The sequence below is a fragment of the Panicum hallii genome, chromosome 2 (genome assembly GCF_002211085.1).
Source record: "Panicum hallii strain FIL2 chromosome 2, PHallii_v3.1, whole genome shotgun sequence".
Lineage (NCBI taxonomy): Eukaryota > Viridiplantae > Streptophyta > Magnoliopsida > Poales > Poaceae > Panicum > Panicum hallii.
Genome location: NC_038043.1, coordinates 4,145,394 through 4,165,136, shown reverse-complemented (window position 1 = coordinate 4,165,136; position 19,743 = coordinate 4,145,394). Strand labels below are relative to the sequence as shown.

General features: G+C 42.4%; 3 protein-coding genes across 3 annotated transcripts; all 3 read right to left on the bottom strand.

Annotated features, from left to right (window-relative positions):
• Window positions 1-3,249: 3,249 nt before the first annotated feature.
• On the bottom strand, window positions 3,250-6,346 carry LOC112882978 (wall-associated receptor kinase 1-like). Its single transcript, XM_025948178.1, has 3 exons — window positions 5,278-6,346; window positions 5,002-5,166; window positions 3,250-4,235 (listed from the first exon to the last, which is right to left on the bottom strand). Exons 1-3 carry the CDS (start codon window positions 6,344-6,346, stop codon window positions 3,250-3,252), a joined length of 2,220 nt encoding a protein of 739 aa, XP_025803963.1.
• Window positions 6,347-9,077: 2,731 nt separating this feature from the next.
• On the bottom strand, window positions 9,078-11,711 carry LOC112883205 (wall-associated receptor kinase 1-like). Its single transcript, XM_025948467.1, has 3 exons — window positions 10,631-11,711; window positions 10,309-10,473; window positions 9,078-10,124 (listed from the first exon to the last, which is right to left on the bottom strand). Exons 1-3 carry the CDS (start codon window positions 11,709-11,711, stop codon window positions 9,133-9,135), a joined length of 2,238 nt encoding a protein of 745 aa, XP_025804252.1. The 3' UTR covers window positions 9,078-9,132.
• Window positions 11,712-14,658: 2,947 nt separating this feature from the next.
• Window positions 14,659-17,589, bottom strand: LOC112880203 (wall-associated receptor kinase 3-like). The gene is made up of 3 exons (XM_025944710.1): window positions 16,533-17,589; window positions 16,017-16,181; window positions 14,659-15,644 (listed from the first exon to the last, which is right to left on the bottom strand). Exons 1-3 carry the CDS (start codon window positions 17,587-17,589, stop codon window positions 14,659-14,661), a joined length of 2,208 nt encoding a protein of 735 aa, XP_025800495.1.
• Between the last annotated feature and the right edge of the window lie 2,154 nt (window positions 17,590-19,743).

Genomic DNA, 19,743 nt, shown 5'->3' with positions numbered 1-19,743 from the left:
TATGTTTAGAGTACATGATGGCATACATTAAGATGTATACACAATGGGGTACAGTAGTAAGCTAGCAAGCAGGTATTTACAAAAATTGTGGAGAGGAAGACAGCGATAGAGATCCAGGCAGCACTCTTTTCTTTAAAAAAAATTGCACCGGCATTAGTAAGCATGAGACCGATAAAAAAGAAATATTGTAGCCCTGGCCAAACAGTTTGGCTACACCAAAGCGAACTACCATTGTAGGATCCCTATAGAACCCCAGATTCTTAGTTACGCGACCAAAAAGAAAGAAACAAATAGGATGTGCGTAGATGCTACCAAAAGTTGTTCATCATTTTAGCATTTTTAAGCTATTCACTATGCAATTTACCATTTTTAGGCAGCAAACAATCATTTAAATTGAAACAGGTGCGGAGACATGCAATCTTTGATTTTAAGCTATATATCTAGCAAATACTTGAGCTGAGAAATCAAATAAATCTAGCATTTTTAGCCCTATCGATTGGCCTCGCCGGCGGTGCCCTGCGCTCATCGTACTACATGTATCTCTTTATCTTATTTTTGTGAAAATTAAAATAATTATAAATATAGTGGTTCGCTACATTCGGGTGGCCACGAGGATCGCTGAGAACCGAGCTAAAAGATGAAATGTTTTGAAGGTTGTAGGGGTTTGAATGTAATTAGTATTTGAGACACGTGTGGACTACAGGTTAATTTTTATAAAGTTTGAGGTTTTTTTGCAAAAATCGACAGGCTCAAACATAAACTGCGGGTTGGTTCTTACAAAAGTGGGTTTTTTTTTTGCAAAGTATCCGGGACATGCTCTTCGAGCCGTTGGATCAGGTGATTGGATGGCCGGGGATTTTTGGCCGACGTGGCTAGCCTCGTTGGCCGGGCAGGCCGCCGCGTTTCATAGTTTTTAATTAATAATAATAAACATCATGCAAAAGATTTAGTAATGCTTTTTTGGAGCTGGTAGACGTGTGACTACGTCCGGCTCATTATATAGGTGCATCATTGCAGCTGATAAGATATTGGTGATTACAGATCAGGCAAAGAATATTAGCTGGTGTGAAGCTGTGGCACGAAGGATGCTAATGTGGTATTATTTGCGGTTTATGCATAATTCATTTAACCACTTGTCCACCGGGATTTTTTAAAAAAAGATGGAAGTCTATAAAGCAAGCTGGCACGACGCATGATAGAGGGCTTAAATATGATACTATTTTCTGTTTGCATCTTATATGTACTTTTAGAAGTAAAGCTGGCATGCTTCAAAAATGGCATTGTTTGTCGGTTCGCATCTACTTAACCACTTGTCATTTCAGTTCGTCTAAAGAAATTAATTAAGCTGTTGGGAAGATTGTACCGTTTGCATATTACTTTCATATTTTATAAGCAAAGCTGGCACAATTGTGAGCTGCACTTCAACACTTGGGAAAAGGAAACTGTCTGTTGCATCTTAATCTATTTAACCACTTGTCATGTTGACAAAATTAAAGAGAAGACTTGAGGGTTGGTGTATGTCAATGCCGCGGTTCTCTAGACCTATTTCAGCTGCCTCTAGGCGGTGAAGTTGAGGGCTTGCGATCTTGTAACATACTGCTACCATCAGATCACTAATGAACCACAGCATGCCTCCCAGAGTCCCATGATAACCATCCATGTTGGCATCAACTATCCACTTTGCCTCTGCTCCAGGGGGCAGGCTCTAGCCCTTCTACCCGTGTCGGTGTCGCACAATGGAGTGCTCAGCCCCCTACCCATGCATGCATATTGGAGCGTTTCCTCCTCCCCCCCCAAACCACCATTAGAAACTACCCTGTAGCTTGTAGTAAGTACACAGGCTGAAAGCATCTGTACATCGGCATGTTAAGGTACTTCTTTGATGCGATTTCATAAACGTGTGAAAATGTCACCATATTAGACACGCTTATAACGTTATTATTCTTATAAAGACACTTCTCACATGTTATTTAAATCGTCTCAGAATCACGGAGTTAGACATGCTTTTAAATGTCATTAACCTCTTGACACATTACAAAGCATATAAGACAATTGTCTATCGCCACATAAAGACACTTTTTGACATGATTCTAAAAAGGTATAAAAATGATACAAATATAGGCATGCTTTCAACCGTTAATAGCATGTAGGTTCGTTGTACAGCGTATCAAATAATCGTTCATAGGCATGCAAAGATGATTTATGATGTGCTGAAAATATATCTAAATGGCACACTCATTCAGAAGGAGACGACGAGAAAGATACATGACCGATGGTGGCAACTCGGATGGTCGTCGTTGATACATGTCATGTAGGTGCCTATCGGAAAAGGAGGACGAGAAAGATACATGACCTATGATGGCAACTCGAATGATGGATGCTGATACAAGTGATGTAGGTGCTCATTCCGGAGACCGACAATGCAAAGATAACTTTTACGTAGATGCATGTCTGTTAGAGGTGAAAATATATGTCTTCCACCAACATATAACCTTATATGCTTATGTCACCTAAGATTTGTAACTATTAGGATGAAATTATATATTAGAATTGCTATTGCAGGCTGGAAAATATCAAACTTTTTTAAAAAACAGCGATGGCAATTTTTCACAGTCCACTTGAAGTGCTTACATGGTTGGCCCCAGTCCATATGCAAGGTAGTACCCCGAGTGTAAATCTTCTTCCGTTCTGATGTGCGTCTAGTGATGACTCACATGCATCTCAGTTGAAAATTATAGAAATATAATTATTATAGCTAGTGTAGCCTACCAGTTTCCCTTCGTATTGCACGACTGCAAAATATTGTTGTAGCCCATTATTTGGTCCACTATGTGCATGGCTGCATTGATGAGATAACTATTGGAACATTAGGAGAACTGTATGCGCCCGTAATGCACAAGATGTGGACCGGATTCGGTGCCTTCCTCGCTTGCAAAGTTTCAACTGGCTATTAGGTTTATTTTTGCTAGACCGCCGGAGGGCCAGGCATGCGGATGGAAGGAAATTACTACCAGAGTGGGGCACACTATAGTTATAACATGAACTGTACTTCAAATGTCAAATAATAGAAATTTTTTTATCAAGTGATACATATGCATCATCACTTTAAACATAACATTGCACAATAAGTTTGATGCAATATAGTAAAGTTGTTCGAATCAAGGGAGGTAGACAACCTCTTGCTCCTAGCTTTAGGGCTTCTGTTCGCAATCGAAAATTGAAACAAAATAAATATTAAGCAACTTATGGTTACAACTTACAAGTCTGGTTTAGTAGCAGAAGGCGCTCTGCTACCTCTATCATTGATGGTCTTTGATCTACATCGAGGTTAAGACATTCCATAATGATCCTTGCCATACTATGGAGAATCTCTAAATTGCTTGTCAGTGCAATTTCGTTATCAAACAACTCAGTTACCCTTTTCCCTTCTTTGTGAACTTCAAGAAAATTCCTTACCAAACTATTATTGTCAGAATATGTTGCCTTTTTTCTAGTAATAAGTTCCAATATCATAACTCCAAAACTGTAGACATCGCTTTTTTCTGTTAGGAGTCCTGTTTGCATATATACCGGATCCATGTAACTCATATCACCAATGACTTCATCTGTGTGTTGTGTATCTCTTGCAATCAATCTAGATATGCCAAAGTCTGAGATCTTTGGCATGAAGTTTTCATCCAAGAGTATATTTGCTGGCTTAACATCACCATGTAGGATTTTATTACTTGTTTTTGAGTGCATGTAAGCTAGACCGTCCGCCGACTGTGCAGCAATAATCAAACGGACATCAATGTTGAGGGGAATTGCCTTGTTGCTGTGAAGAATATCTTCGAGGCTACCTTTGGGGATGAACTCATAAACAAGCATCGGGGTATCAACTTCAAGGCAACAACCTATTAGCCTAACGATGTTCTTATGAATGATTTGAGATTGGATGATGACTTCATTTGCAAACTGTTCATTCTCCAGCATGCTACCACTGATTGGCTTCTTTACTGCAACCAGTTTATTATCTAGAAGGCCCTTGTAAACTTCACCAAAGTAACCTTTCCCAATTAAATTTTTACTCTTTAGAATTTCCTTAAGCTCTTCCTTTTTGAAAAGCTTTATAATTTTTGCTTTCTCCAATATAGGCCCTCCGTTCTTTTCATAGAACTCCCTCATCTTCCTTCTTTCTTTGCGAAGTAGAATAAGGAATAAGAGAGCCGCCACAACAAAGAACCCACCTATTACACCTGCATGGGAAGCAAAATTTTACTACACAATGGCATAAAACCAAAATAGTATGCCTTTGTTTGATGATACAAGAATTTCTTTTTCTCAATCTTTGGTAGTATTAAGTTTTCAATATGCAAGACGAGATATGATTTGTCTTTAACCCTTTATGTTGTTTGTTTATTACTCTTATTCTGCTCATCCAAATAATATCAGTTAAAGCACATGCCAGCTCTTTGACAGCTGATAATTCGTCGGAGTACTGTCAGTGACCAACTATGCTGAGGGTTAGTCATCGAGCATAATAAATTCTCCTAGTTATCCTGGGCACAAAGTAAAATCATGGAACATATTTCTTTATCGTGAGACAAGAATTGTATTCCTCCTTAGGTACTATTAGAAATGAAAACCAACAGAAGTTGTTTCATATATATGACACTGTCTAAATGTTCATCTAGGTCACGGCCTTCAACACATGACAAGTGGCATTGCTAATCCAAATATACCCTTCTACTAACGATCCTATTAAAAATCATCCACAATCATTAAGTTTTTAGTTCTTAAATAGTTGGGAAAGGGTGCCTTAAATTTTTAAAATTCATTAAGAACAAATTAGCCTGTCCTAAAACTCCAATATTTAGAAATGGGGAAGTATATTTAATTCCCCAATCAAACTTATGATTGCTGACATGTGTGTCCAAAGAAATAAACCTTAAAACACTTTGTATATATAGCAAATGTCTGCAATTATATGCATAGTTTTTTTACGGTTAGCTTAGTGCTTACCTACGGCCATCTTTGCTGCCAGGGAGAATATGGGTTGGCATGTTCCTTCTTTCCCGTCGCCTTTCATTCCGGGTTTACATGGACAGTCATACCCTAAAAGCCTGTTCTTGCATATCCCATCACTCGAGCAAGGATACAAATCAGGGCGCTTGCATTCGTCGATGTCTGGACACAAAACAAAGGTGCTTATAGCTAGGTTAATCCAAGCCCAAGCTTGAGTTGCATTGCGTATATATTCGGTGGAGTCAACAAATTGGCTGGTGTAAGGGTTATTACCTTGGCATCCATTTTGGATGTAAGGGTTGCCCTCGTAGTGCTCCAAGCACTTGCAGACGTAGCCATTGGTCACGTCGGCGCAAGAGCTGTTGCCGCTGGCGCACGCGTAGTCGGGAGGTGGCTGCTGGCCTCTCGCCGGGCAACTAGCGTTCGTGATGGCGAAATTGATCGCGAAGGGCACGCCTCTGGGGAACTTGTTGGTGGTGTTGCCGTACAGGTCCGCCGTGGAGAAGTTGTACCACGAGCGCTCCACCACCATGCCGAAGGTGCACGGGCTGGTCCTCCACATAGTGTTGTTCAGGGAAGTGGGGTGCGTCGAAACCGAGAAGCCGGTGAGCGGCATCGCCTCCGGCAGGGAGGCCTGGCAGCAGCCGTGCCCGGAGCACGACCCGTTGGACGCGAGCTGCAGGTTTCCATTGATGGACGAGGTGCAGGAGACGAGGTAGTCGTCCTCTCCGCCCCTGGGTGCGGTGTTGAACCTGTACGCCACGGCCACGATCTCCAGGCCGACGCCGACGAGGACGTTGCGCGCCAGCGACACGAGGAACGGGCCCTTGCCTTTCGCCAGCAAGCTGGTGAACGCCATCATCGAGAACCCGGAGGTGGAGTTCTTGTTGCAGGCGGGCACCACGACGCCGTACGCCCGTGCCTCGCTCTCGGCGACAGAGATGTCGATGAGCTCCACCGGCGAGACATGCAGGTTAGAGTTGTTCTTCTGGTATTCGACCGAATAATTACCTGTCTTGGACATGGAGAAGTAGGTGTAGACGGTCGACGTCTTGGGTGATGTTCGGTCGCCTTCGCCAAGGAAGGCGCGAGGGGGCTGGAAGGAGTGGTTGCAGGTGACCTGGAAGCCCTCTCGGAAGCAGCCGGGCTTCATGCCGAACGGGAAGGGAATGCTGATGTCGCCGCACTTGTCCGGACAGCCCGGAAGTGTGATCGGCGGTGGCGGCGGCTCATGTTGGTCGGCAATGGCGGCGGCGGCCTGGATCAAGAGAGCCCCTGCGGCTGAGGGGAGGACTAGCAGGAGGATGCGCAGCAGCAGCTGGGCCTGCGAGGGCGTGGTCATGGTGTGATTTGCTGCTATGGCTAGCTGCTAACAGGACGGAAATAAGCTTGCATCTAGAGCTAATTGCATCTTGCCCAAAATATTTATTTGTAAAATGCAAAACACGAACCCCACTGGTTTCACAACCTGCATATGTTTAGCTTCGTTGCAGTTTTCACTTAAACCCCGTCGAAGTATTTCCGGAGACAGGGTTTTGACCGCAATAATGGAAAGGTTGTTGGCTAAATTAAAAAATGGTGCTTGGTTGTCATAAAGAATAACGTGGACTGCACTATATACAAGTTAGAGAACCCTAAAAACAATAAAAGAATGACTTGGGTGAGTGGTAGGATGGAGATTATATAGGTATATTCTGCCCTTTGTCGTACTACATACCATCTCTACATTTGCTTCAGATTTGTTCTTCTCCGCTAGTGTGAAATATTTATATAGTGTGTACAAAGTCTTTTAATTTGAAAATGCAAATTGCACTAGTTAGACATCAAATTATATTACACGCCCACTACCAAACATATAGTTAGTTGTTCTCTTACAAAACCTTAAACAAGTCGCACCACACTACTAGTATAATAGTCTTCGGAAGGGACATGTCAAATATGCGCCAGCCACAATATATATTGTTTTTCTACATTTAGAATTCTAGCCTTAGACCCTGATCTAACGAAGAAAATGGCAAACCATATATATCTAGCAAAAAGGCAAAAATGGTAAACCACAATAAGGTCTAAAACAATTTAGATAAATTGGTAGAAATAAACACCATGCAAAAGGCTTAGATAATGCGTAGGTGTTTTAGTTTTGTCTAAGTTAAACTTCTCAAATTTTGACCAAATTCACATAAAAATATATTAACATCTACAATATTAATTAAAAAATACACTAACAAAGCACATTTTATGGTGGATTTAACAAGAATGATTTGATAGACGTTGATGTATTTTTATATGAACTTGTTAAGTTAAATAAGTTTGGCTTAGGATAAAACTAAAATAACCCACATTCAAAATGGAGAAAATACTTTTAAGCTCGAAGCTCATAGACGTGTAGCTACGTCCAGCTCATAGATATAGCTGATCCATATGTGGATTGTTACATGTTAAGACCTTGGTGGTTAGGCAAAGAATATTAGCTGGTGATGGATGCAAGTGTGAAGCTGTTTGAATAAAAAAGAGTGTGAAGCTGTTGCACGAAGGATGCTCCAAAAGATCTAGTATATATTATTTGCCATTTGTATCCTAATCCATTTAACCACTTGTCCGCTGGGACTGAAAGATGATTACAGCCTAAAGCAGGCTGCTGGCACGATAGAGGGCATGAAAGTGGTACTATTTTTTGAAGAAATAAGGTACTATTTCACGTTCGTGTCTTGATACATTTAGAAGCACAGCTGGCACGACGGTGGCGTGCTTAATTCATGGCGTTGTTTGTCTCTAACCCCTTGTCATTTCAGTTTGTCTAAAGAAGCTAAGCTGGCAAGACTGGGCTTAGTTACATTTGCAACTAATGCATTTAGATTATTGGAGCAATTAATGCCTGCACGATGGTGTGGCGTGCATCAGAACTGGCCAAAAAGAATGTCTCGTGTTACTTAATATATTTAACCACTTAATTACTGCATACGCTCTCTATGACGTTTAGAACAAGCAAATTAGTTCATTTTTGAACTAGATCGATCAGTTGTCCTAAATGACGTATAGTTAAGAAAGGAAGTAGTGTCACATTTCGATATAGGGTCAAAGAGAAGTTGTGGGCTTACCATCGTGTAACCCAATGGTACCATCATATCAGTAAACACAGCATGCTTCCCATAGTCCCACGAATCCATGATAACCATATATATATAGACTATTCACGTTGTCTTGCTCAATTCACTCAAGCAGTTCTGCTCAGCCACAAGCTCAGTGAGGTACAGACTTACTGGGTCCTAAGTTGTAGCGGGGTTTGACATAAACCAATTAGTTTCATAAGTTAGGGGAAAACATATTAATTTGCAAGTAACATGTTCTCCCCAAACTTAGGTTCACAATAGAGGATTAATTGCAGCAAATGAACCTTCTGCTATCTCCAATTAGCAACCGTCAATAAGTTCAGTGTGATGCATTACTCTCCGTAGCTATGGGAGGTGCTGGAACAGGGAGTTTAGGGAGATCGTACCTGGTATGGGTGTGGACAAGTCATATCCTCCGAATGGCAATTCATTAAAAAAATTATTCTGAGCCAACACGCATTGCATACTATATTGCACGACCGCAAAACACTACCGTACGTGGCTCGTGTTATGATTTGGTCATTTTTGTGCAGTGTGTGTGCGCCGTTGCACCGATGAGATGACCATTAGAGCATTAGCAGAAGTGTCTGTGTCCAAAAAGCGCAAGCTGTGGACCTGACCTTCCTTGCCCGCAAAGTTGCTACTGGATTGCAAGGATATTTGCTAGACCACCAGACTGACCAGAGGGCTGGGGATGCAGAGGAAATTCCTACCAGAATGGGGCCCAAACTCTAGTTGTACAAATGAATCATACTTCAAATGCCAAATAACCGAGAAAATTTGATTAATTAATACATCCGGTTAATCACTTTAAACATAGCACTACACAATAAGTTAGATGCAGTACAATAAAGCTGTTCCAATATAATCAAGCGAGAAAGACAGGCTTCGAACTTTAAGGATTTTGTTAACAGCAACAGCAAGTTGGAATAAACAAATATTTCCACACTGATAGTTGCCTATCTTATTCAATGGCACACACCCATGCGCCATTGTGCTTGAACTTACTTACAAACAACTAAGGGTTACGAGACCGGTTTAGTTTGAGAAGGCGCTCTGCTACATCTATCATTGATGGTCTTTGATCCGCGTCGAGGTTAAGACATTCGACAGCAATCTTCGCAAGACTATGAAGAAGCTCTAAATTGCTTGTCTGTGCAATTTCATTGTCAAACAACTCATCCACCCTCTTCTCTTTGTGAGCTTCAAGAAAATTCCTTGCTAAGCTATTATTGTTAGAACATGTGGCCTTTTCCCTACTTATAAGTTCCAAGATCACAACTCCAAAGCTGTAGACATCACTTTTCTCTGTTAAAAGTCCTGTTTGCATGTATACTGGATCCACGTAACTCCAATAATCAATGGCATTATCTGCGTGTTCTTTATCTCTTGCAATCAATCTCAATACGCCTAAGTTTGAGATCTTCGGCATGAAGTTGTCATCCAAGAGTATATTTGCTGGCTTAACATCACCATGTATAATTTTGTTGTTGGCTTTTGAGTGTATGTAAGCTAGACCGTCCGCTGATTGTGCAGCAATGCTCAAACGCACATCTATGTTGAGAGGTACTACCTTGTTGTTACCGTGAAGAATATCTTCGAGGCTACCTTTCGGGAGGTACTCATAAACAAGGATCGGGATATCAACTTCGAGGCAACAGCCTATCAGCCTTACGATGTTCTTGTGGATGACTTGAGATTGGATGATGACTTCATTTGCAAACTGTTCATTATTCTTTTGGGCACCACCACTTTTCAGCTTTTTTACTGCAACTTGTTTATTATCAAGAAGACCCTTGTAAACTTCACCAAAGCAACCTTTTCCTCCAACTAAATTTTTACTCTTTAAAATTTCCTTAAGCTCTTCCTTTTTGAAAAGCTTTATAGCTTTTGCTTTCTCCAATATAGGGCCACCATTCTTTTCATAGAACTCCCTCATCTTCTTTTTCTCTTTGCGAAGAAGAACGATGAATAACAGAGCCACCAAAACAAAGAAACCACCAATTATGCCTGCATATAGGAAGCAGAAAACTTTACTTTGTTTCGTGAGGTAGTAAAATAGAACTATATTTAATTCTTCAATCTGACTTACAGTGCGGCGTGTGCACGTAAAGAAATAAAACCTTAAAATACATTCTATATACACCATATTGTTGTAATTATATAGTCTTGTTAGGTTTAGCTTAATGCTTACCTACAACCATCTTTGCTACTAGGGGGAATATGGGCCGGCACGTTCCCGTCTTCCCATCACCTTTCATTCCATGTCTACATGGGCAGTCATACCCTAAAAGCCTGTTCTTGCATATCCCATCCCTCGAGCAAGGATACAAATGAGGGTGCCTACATTCATCGATGTCTGAACACAAAGCAGAGGAGGTTATAAAGCAATAATGGAAGCACTAAATAAAGCTTGTGTTTATATGATTAGTTTATTCCCTGGAGTCAACTAATTGTATGGTGCAGAACAGGAGCACTGGAGAAGTGTATAGCATATTAGTATATTGGTCTATTACCTTGGCATCCATTAGGAATATAAGGGTTGCCCTCGTAGTGCTCTAGGCACTTGCAGACGTAGCCATTGGTCACGTCGGCACAAGAGCTGTTGCCGCTGACACACGCGTAGTCGGGAGGTGGCTGCTGGCCTTTCGCGGGACATTTGGCGTTCCTGATGGCGAAATCAATCACGTAGGGAACGCCCCGTGGGAACCTGTTGCTGGTGTTGCCGTACAGGTCCGCCGTGGAGAAGTTGTACCATGAATCCTCCACCACCATGGCGAAGGAGCACGGGTTGGTTGCCCACATCGTGTCGTTCACGCTCATGGGCCCCATGCTAACCCAGACACCATTGAGCGGCTGCGCTTGCGGCAGGGAGGCCTGGCAGCAGCCCCGGCCGGAGCAGGACCCGTTGGACGCGAGCTGCAGGTTCCCCATGAGCGCCGAGCGGCAGGAGACGAGGTAGTCCTTCTCTTGGTCCACAGGTGTCCTGTCGAACCTGGACACCAGAGGCAGGGCTTGCAGGCCGACGCCAACGAGGACGTTGCGCGCCAGCGACAAGAGGAACGGGCCCTTGGGCCCGTCGATCTCGAACGCCAGGGTGGTGAACGCAGACCTCACGAACCCGGCGGTGGCGTTCGTGCTGCAGACGGACGCCACTCCGCCGTATGCCCGTGCCGCGCTCTCGGCGAGTGATATGTCCATGAGCTCCACCGGTAGGACTAAGGGAGGACCATCCGTGCTGCTATTTTTCTGGTCTACGATCGAATGGTTACCTGGAGTCCTCGAGTAGGAGGAGACGATCGTCACCTGGGCTGATCTGTTGTAGGCAAGGAAGGCGCGAGGCGGCTGGAAGGTGTTGTTGCAGGTGACCTGGAAGCCCTCGAGGAAGCAGCCGGGCTTCATGCCGAACGGGAAGGAGATGCTGATGTTGCCACACTTGTCCGGACAGCCTGGACGCGTGATTGGCGGTGGCGGCGGCTCATGTTGTTCAGTAATGGCGGTAGCCTGGACCAAGAGAGCCCCTGCTGCTGCAACTGCAAGGAGGACTGCTAGGATGTGGTGCAGCAGCAGCAGCTGGGATTGCGAGGGCGCGCTCATGGTCCGGTGCTGCCTTTGCTGCTACCGCTACCTAACTGGAAACGGAAAGCTTGGATCTGCAGGGTTAACATATAAAGGAGCATCCAAAGCTAATTGCACATTGCCCCCCGGATATTTATTTGCATGTGTGCGTTTCAAACAAACACCCCGGGTTTCACAACCTGCACATATGTTTTGCATACTTTGGCCCCGTCAGGCAGGAAACTTTGGATTCTATTTCTCGGTCAGAAATATGTGAATCCATGCCGAATGGTGTTTCTAGCAAGTGGAGCGAGGAAGAAACTAGAAAATAGGATCAAGCAAAAGGATGTTCCTAGTGATTCTGATCAACTCTTCAGAATAATAAGAAACTAGCCAGCGAGAGCTAATAAACGATTTCCCAAAGTAATTTTGATTCAGAGAGAAATGTTTCCATGTAGAAATTGTTCTATAGAATCCGGAACTCTGACAAACGCGGGGGCATAAACCTAGTTGAAGCATTTTCGGTCTCCCTGACGGGGATGGGGTCGACTGGAATCCGTTGCAAAAACAGGAATTATGTGCAATTGACAGGTGTTACTAGATTTAAAATATATGATGATGCTTAGTTTTCACAAGGAGTAACGTGGACTGCACTATGTAGAATGAAGTTAGCTTCAAATCCTAAAAACAACAAATTAAAAGAATGACTTGGGTGACTGGCAGGATGTACATGTATATATAGTCTTCCAAGGGAAATTATAGGTGTGTTATCCTTTGTAGTACAACCAGTATTCTAAATAGCAGGCTATAGCGGCGCTATAGCGCCTGAAGAGGGTCGCCACAACGGGATTTAGCGGCATTTAGCGCGCTATAGTGGGATTTAGTGGAATTTTGGATTGCTTCCTCTAAATCCTATAGCCTGCTATTTAGAATCTTGAGTACAACCGTATCTTCGTTTGCTTCTGATTCTTATTCCCTGCTTAGGTCAAATATTTATCTAGTCTATACAAAGTCTTTAATTTGAAAATGCAAATTGCACTAGCTAGACCTCAAATTAAACTCCATTTTATGTTCTCCAAAAGGTTAACATTAAACTGATCAAGTTTACTTCGTGCAATATTTATATATAAACGTATTCCAGCGATGCATAGGGCCATTGTATGGATACTAGAAAGGCTTGTGGTGCGGGATCAAGAGTTTCCCTTAAGAGCATCACAAATGCATATTTCGTTTGGTGTACCCAAGGTGGGATGCCTACGTTTCATGATCCATTTACAATTTGTTGTTTCCATTCACCGTAACCAAACCATTTTTTAAAATAGGTTCTCTCTCTCACACACACACATGCATGCATCATGCATGCAGAGCAGCATTTGAAAAGATAGTACCCCCTCCATCCTAAAATATAACTATTTTAGCATTCAAATTTTATCTCATAATATAGATACTTATAAGTTTCCAAGTGAGTTTTTTGTATGTGAGGCCTAAAATGGCCTCCTTGCATGCAAGTATGCAAGCTAATGAAGGGTATTATAGACTTTTAGTCCTCACTCTTAATCTGCCTGGAAAACTTTAGAAGTAGCTATATTATGGTACGGACAGAGTAGTTACCTATGGGAACCGGGTATAGGAGGAGCGTGCTCTTATTATGCTCCCTATTGTTCACACAATGCAGATGGTCTTAGCACAGTAAGGAGTGGAGGATGCTCTTATTATTTGCCGTTTATGTCCTAATCCATTTAACCACTTGTCCACTGGGACCAAAAAACGATGGAAGTCTAGGGCAAGCTGCTGGCACGATAGAAGGCGTAAAGATGGTACTATATTTGGTACTATTTTTCGTTTGCATCTTGATACATTTAGAAGCAAAGCTGGCACGATGGTGGAGCGCAACGATCCGCAGGTAATTAAGTCCAACATTGATTCCTTCGTACGTGTCAATCAAGAATGGCATTGTTTGTCATTTAATTTGCATCTTAAACTACTTAACCAGTTGTCATACATTACAGTTCGTCTAAAGAAATAATTGAGCTGCCTGCAAGATTGGGGCTTAAAAATAGTCCCGTTCAGAATTTAGAAATGAAGCGGCAAGATGGTGGTGCGCTTCAAAACTGGCGAAAACAATGTCTTTTGCATCCTTAATCTATTTAACCACTTGTCACTTTGACAAAAGGAGAAGACTTGGCATATGCCAATGCCGTGCTTCTCCAGACCTTACTGCTTCAGGTGATTTACTGTAGTCAATTTTCTCTGCTTTCATTAGACCCAAACCATGCTCAGCACTGATGCTTCCTCTTTGTGCTGAATTAGTCCTGCTCATAGACAAATGGTTCAATTTGTGCAAGAGTCTAAAATTCCATTGGAGAAACAGAATAAGAAGGTTATCCGTAAACCATTCCGAGACACTGATCATTCTTTGTGGATGAATTGCATATATACGAACACGAGAACGAGGTGTTCAGCATACAGAAGAGAGATGCCCTTGAGCCCCAGAGATGAACGTCGCAGGAGCTTAGCATAATTCAGGATAACATGTCTGACAATAGAGAATTCATTGCACCGAATCAACCTTCTGCTATCTCCAATGAGCAAGCGTCAATATGTTCAGCGTGATGCATTCCTCCGTAGCTATGGCAATTATATATTTAAAAAGAATATTCTGAGAGCCAACGTATTGCATGTTATATTGCACGACTGCAAATAAAACACTGCCACGGCTCGTAATCATGTTCAAATGCCAAATAACCGAGAAAATTTGATAATTAACACATATGTTTAATCACTTTCAACATAACAATACATAACAAGTGAGATGCACTACAATAAAGTTGTTCAAATCAAGGGAGACAGGCAGGCTTCTAACTTTAAGTATTCTGTTCACCACAGCAAGTTGGAATAAAACAAATATTTCCACACTGATAGTTGCCTATCTTATTCAATGGTATACACCAATGTGCAATTGTGCTTGAACTTACTGACAAACAACTTAAGGGTTACGAGACTGGTATAGTTTGAGAAGGCGCTCTGCTACATCTATCATTGATGGTCTTTGATCCACATCAAGATTAAGGCATTCCATGGCAATCCTTGCCAAACTATTGAGAAGCTCTAAATTGCTTGTCATTGCAATTTCACTGTCAAACAACTCGGCTACCCTCTTCTCATTATGAGCTTCAAGAAAATTCCTTACCAAGCTATTATTGTCACAATATGTGGCCTTTTTCCTACATATGAGTTCCAAGATCACAACTCCAAAACTGTAGACATCACTTTTTTCTGTTAGAAGTCCTGTTTGCCTATATACTGGATCCATATAACTCATATCACCAATGACTTCATCTGCATGTTCTTTATCTCTTGCAATCAATCTCGATATGCCAAAGTCTGAGATCTTTGGCATGAAGTTGTCATCCAAGAGTATATTTGCTGGCTTAACATCACCATGTAGGATTTTATTACTTGTTTTTGAGTGCATATAAGATAGGCCATCTGCGGACTGTGCTGCAATACTCAAACGCACATCAATGTTGACAGGAACTAGCTTGTTACTGTGAAGAAGATCTTCAAGGCTACCATTCAGGATGAACTCATAAACAAGCATCGGGATATCAACTTCGAGGCAACAACCTATCAGCCTAACAATGTTCTTGTGGATGACTTGAGATTGGATGATGACTTCATTTGCAAATTGTTCGTTATTTTTTGGCTCACCGTCACTTCTTGGCTTCTTTACTGCAACTAGTTTATTATTAAGAAGGCCCTTGTAAACTTCACCAAACTGACCTTTTCCAATTGAATTTTTACTCTTTAAAATTTCCTTAAGCTCTTCCTTTTTGAAAATCTTTATAGCTTTTGCTTTCTCCAGTATAGACCCGCCATTCTTTTCATATAACTCCCTCATCTTCTTTTTCTCTTTGCGGAGAAGAATGAGGAATAACAGAGCCGCCATGACAAAGAAACCACCAATTACACCTGCATATGGGAACCAATGAATTTTACATTGTCGCGTGAGCTAGTAAAATAGAACTATATTTTTCATCTAGACCACCTTAAACAGATGGCAAGTGACATTACTGATCCAAAAATACCCTTCTACTAACCATCCTATTAAACAGCATACGGCAATCATCAAATTATAATCCTTAATAGATGGGAAAGAGTGCCTTAAATTCTTAATTCATTTTAAACTAACTATAAATGTTGTATATTTAGAAAATATGGGAGTGTCTTTAATTTGTCAATCGGACTTACAATGGTGCGCCAAATAAATAAAAGCATAAAATATGTTCTAGATGTAGTATATGGCTGTAACTATAGTCTTGTTACGCGTAGCTTAGTGCTTACCTACAAGCATCTTTGCTACAACGGGGAATATGTGTTGGCACGTTCCCATCTTCCCATCGCCTTTCATTCCGGGTTTGCATGGACAGTCATACCCTAAAAGCCTGTTCTTGCATATCCCGTCACTCGAGCAAGGATACAAACCTGGGTGCTTGCATTCATCGATGTCTGGACACAGAACAGAGGTGGTTATAGAGTAATCGAAGCCCAAGCTTATGTGTGTGTGTATGTATATGTATATGTATATGTATATGTATATGTATATGTATGTCTATGTATATATATATTGCTATTTTGTGCCTATGCTCATTGTAGTTCACATTTGCGCTACCTCCAGTTGCAATATTAGAAACAGTTCAGTTACAACTCTAAATACATGGAGTTGCAACTGTGCTATAGATAAATAAACCTCTTAGTGATTATTTTATCCGACGATTTCCAATAAGATATGTCTATGATCGTAACAATATATATATATATTAGCTATGGAATTAGAACGGGAGAAGTGCATATTATTACCTTGGCATCCATTTGTGATGTAGGGGTTGCCCTCGTAGTGCTCCAAGCACTTGCAGATGTAGCCATTGGTCACGTCGGCACAAGAGCTGTTGCCGCTGACGCACGCGTAGCCCAGAGGTGGCTGCTCACCCTTCTCCGGACATCTAGCGTTCCTGATGGCGAAATCGATCACGTAGGGCACGCCCCTGGGGAACTTGTTGCTGGTGTCGCCATACAGGTCCGCCGTGAAGAAGTTGTACCAAGAATCCTCCACCACCATAGCGAAGGAGCATGGATTTGTCACCCACAGAGAGTTGTTGAGGGTCTGGGTGGGCATGATAACCGAGACGCCGGAGAGCGGCAGCTCCTTGGGCAGGGAGGCCTGGCAGCAGCCCCGCCCAGAGCACGACCCGTTGGACGCGAGCTCCAGGTTCCCCATGAGCGTCGAGCGGCAGGAGACGAGGGGCTCGTCCCTTTCGGCACCAGGCGCGGTGTTGAACGTGAACGCCAGAGGCTGGACTTTCAGGCCGACGCCGACGAGGACGTTGCGCGCCACCGAAACGAGGAACGGGCCCTGAGCCGCGTCCATGCCGAACGCCAGGGTGGTGAACGTAAGCCTCAAGAATCCGCCGGTGGCATTCGTGTTGCAGACGGACGCCACTGCACCGTAGGCCCGTGCAGCGCTCTCGGCGACTGATATGTCGATGAGCTCGACCGGGAAGACAGGGGAGTCTTTCCGGTCTACGAGGGAATAGTTACCTGTGGTCATGTTGACGGAGTAGGAGGAGAGGAATGTCGACTGGGATGCTCCTGATCCGGCGCCTTTAGCGAGGAAGGCGCGAGGAGGCTGGAAGGAGTGGTCGCAGGTGACCTGGAAGCCCTGCCGGAAGCAGCCGGGCTTCATGCCGAACGGGAAGGGGATGCTGATGTTGCCACACTTGTCCGGACAGCCCGGACGTGTGATTGGCAGCGGCGGCTCATGTTGTTCAGCAATGGTGGTAGCCTGGATCGAGAGAGCCCCGGCTGCAAGGAGGACGAGAATGTACAGCAGCAGCTGGTGTTGCGAGGGCGCGATCATGGTGTGCTCTTTATGCTGCTACCGCTACGGCGCTACCTAACTGGATACGGAAACCTTGGATCTGCAGGGTTAATGTATATATACTCCGCCTGCAGGACAGCAAGAGTAGACAGCATCCAGATCCAATCGCACCTTGCCCCAGAGATTTATTTGTACATCATGCCACACACCTAAGCCATTCTTTTATTGATTTTAGGTGAATATTTATGCTTCTGATTTGTGCTTCTCCTCTTAGGTGAAATATTTATATGACATGTACAAAAAGTCTTTTAGATGATTTACAAAAGCATATTGTTAGTTGTACAAAGGCTATATTTCACCCAGCAAAGAAAGCATGACTTCAACCCATCAATAATACAAAAAAAAGAAAGGGACTTCGAAAATTGTCAGAAGTCGTCGAGATTAGTTGGCCCTTACCAAACATATAGTTAGTTGTTCGCCTACGAAAACTTAAAAAGTCAGCACCACACTACTGGTATAAATGTCTTCTTTAGGGACATGTCATGTATGTGCCAAGCACAATATACACTGTTTTTCTAAATTTAGAATTTTGGCCTTAGATCCTGATCCAATGAAGAAAAAAGGTAAAGAATATATTTTACACAAGGACAAAAGGTGTTGGATTGAGATCTGTTGCCGCCAAAAAATCGCTCGGCTGATAATGATCCTCGCGCGCAACACTCTGGCCTGGAAGATATACTTAGCTACAGTGCAGATCCTAAATCTTGAGATTTGTGACGTGCCAATCAATTTGATCCTGCAATTGACAAGATAGATAGAAAGAGTCAACCGCCGATAGGCCGATGTAGCGATATCAGCCGATGTCGATAGGATTTTAAATGATTGGCTATATATCTGATGCAGATCCTGACCAATCGTCCGATATGTTGAATAGAAATTCAGGTTCGATGATTACAGTATACATCAGCTGTGAATCCGATGTAAAAATAACTTATCGGCTAGTTTCTGATAAAAGCCAGCGGCTAGCAGCCCGATGAGGATAGAGCGATTACTGAACATCCACCTTGTCGCAAAGAACCACCAAACCAACAACAATTAATCTATCATCACCACCAATCGGATCGGACCTAACCGAGACAACGTTGCCAGCAGGGCGGTAAACTAAAGGCTACAAACTGGTGAATCTAGTTACTACAAGATACACCTGCAGTAAACGCTCAAATAAGGCCAAGATAAGAAACTATCGGCTAATGAGAATTAATTTGATGCTTTTATTAATGAAATCAATCTTTTCCTAGCAGCTAAGCAATAGATTCAACATATATAAGCCGATAGATCTAAGCAAAACTAAGATAATTATGATTCTATCAGATCTAGCAAGAAGTCGAACGATGCAGCCTTACAAGATTTGATAGAAATCGATAACTAGTAGGTAAAATATATCAACCGAACGAGAGCAATCCAAGAGATCGAAACGATGCAATCTTAGACAACACCAATGTAGCTGATACAAGTGCCTGGGTCTGTGGAACTTAGGACTTACCCCTTCGCCGGAAATCAAAGCGATGCAGCCCCGCGTCAGGTGCCAAGTTCCGCCGGTGATGAAAACCTCGGAAAAAAGGGTGGCGATGTGCCGAAATCTGTATATTGATCGAGAGATCATTTACAATGACCATCATCCCTTTATATTTATAGGGGCGGCTTGGACCTCACGTGGACTCGTACAAAACTTGTCTAACAAGAAAAATCTAAACTGAAAGGAAATATCAAGATACACGAACTCCAATTTCCCTTTTGCAGAGTTCTTATCAGCTTCTTTCCATATACTTCATCGGCCATAAAATTACCAAATTTTGGTGCGAACAAGATCCTAATAAGGTCTAAACTAATTTAGATGAATTTAAAAACAAACAATATGCAAAAGGTTAGATAATACTATTGCCTTCGTTAAAAAATTATACATTATTTTATCCTAAAACTTTTCTAGTTTTGACCAAGTTTATGAAATCTACAATATAAAAAAGGCACTAACAAAACCGATTTGATTTTCTGAGATGTTGGTGCATTTTTTTTACAAGTTTGTTAAAAGTTTAACAAGTTTGATTCAGGATAAAACTAAATGGCCTACATCAAAAATGGAGGAAGTCATTTTGAAGCACGTGGACATGTAACTACATCCGGCTCTCATAGATA

Coding starts and splice junctions, on each gene's coding strand:
- LOC112882978 (XM_025948178.1), bottom strand. CDS start 6,346: ATGACCACGCCCTCGCAGGCCCAGCTGCTGCTGCGCATCCTCCTGCTA. Junction 5,167..5,277: donor CATCCAAAATGGATGCCAAG/GTAATAACCCTT, acceptor TTTTGTGTCCAG/ACATCGACGAATGCAAGCGC. Junction 4,236..5,001: donor GGCAGCAAAGATGGCCGTAG/GTAAGCACTAAG, acceptor CTTCCCATGCAG/GTGTAATAGGTGGGTTCTTT.
- LOC112883205 (XM_025948467.1), bottom strand. CDS start 11,711: ATGAGCGCGCCCTCGCAATCCCAGCTGCTGCTGCTGCACCACATCCTA. Junction 10,474..10,630: donor TATTCCTAATGGATGCCAAG/GTAATAGACCAA, acceptor CTTTGTGTTCAG/ACATCGATGAATGTAGGCAC. Junction 10,125..10,308: donor AGTAGCAAAGATGGTTGTAG/GTAAGCATTAAG, acceptor TCCTATATGCAG/GCATAATTGGTGGTTTCTTT.
- LOC112880203 (XM_025944710.1), bottom strand. CDS start 17,589: ATGATCGCGCCCTCGCAACACCAGCTGCTGCTGTACATTCTCGTCCTC. Junction 16,182..16,532: donor CATCACAAATGGATGCCAAG/GTAATAATATGC, acceptor TTCTGTGTCCAG/ACATCGATGAATGCAAGCAC. Junction 15,645..16,016: donor TGTAGCAAAGATGCTTGTAG/GTAAGCACTAAG, acceptor TCCCATATGCAG/GTGTAATTGGTGGTTTCTTT.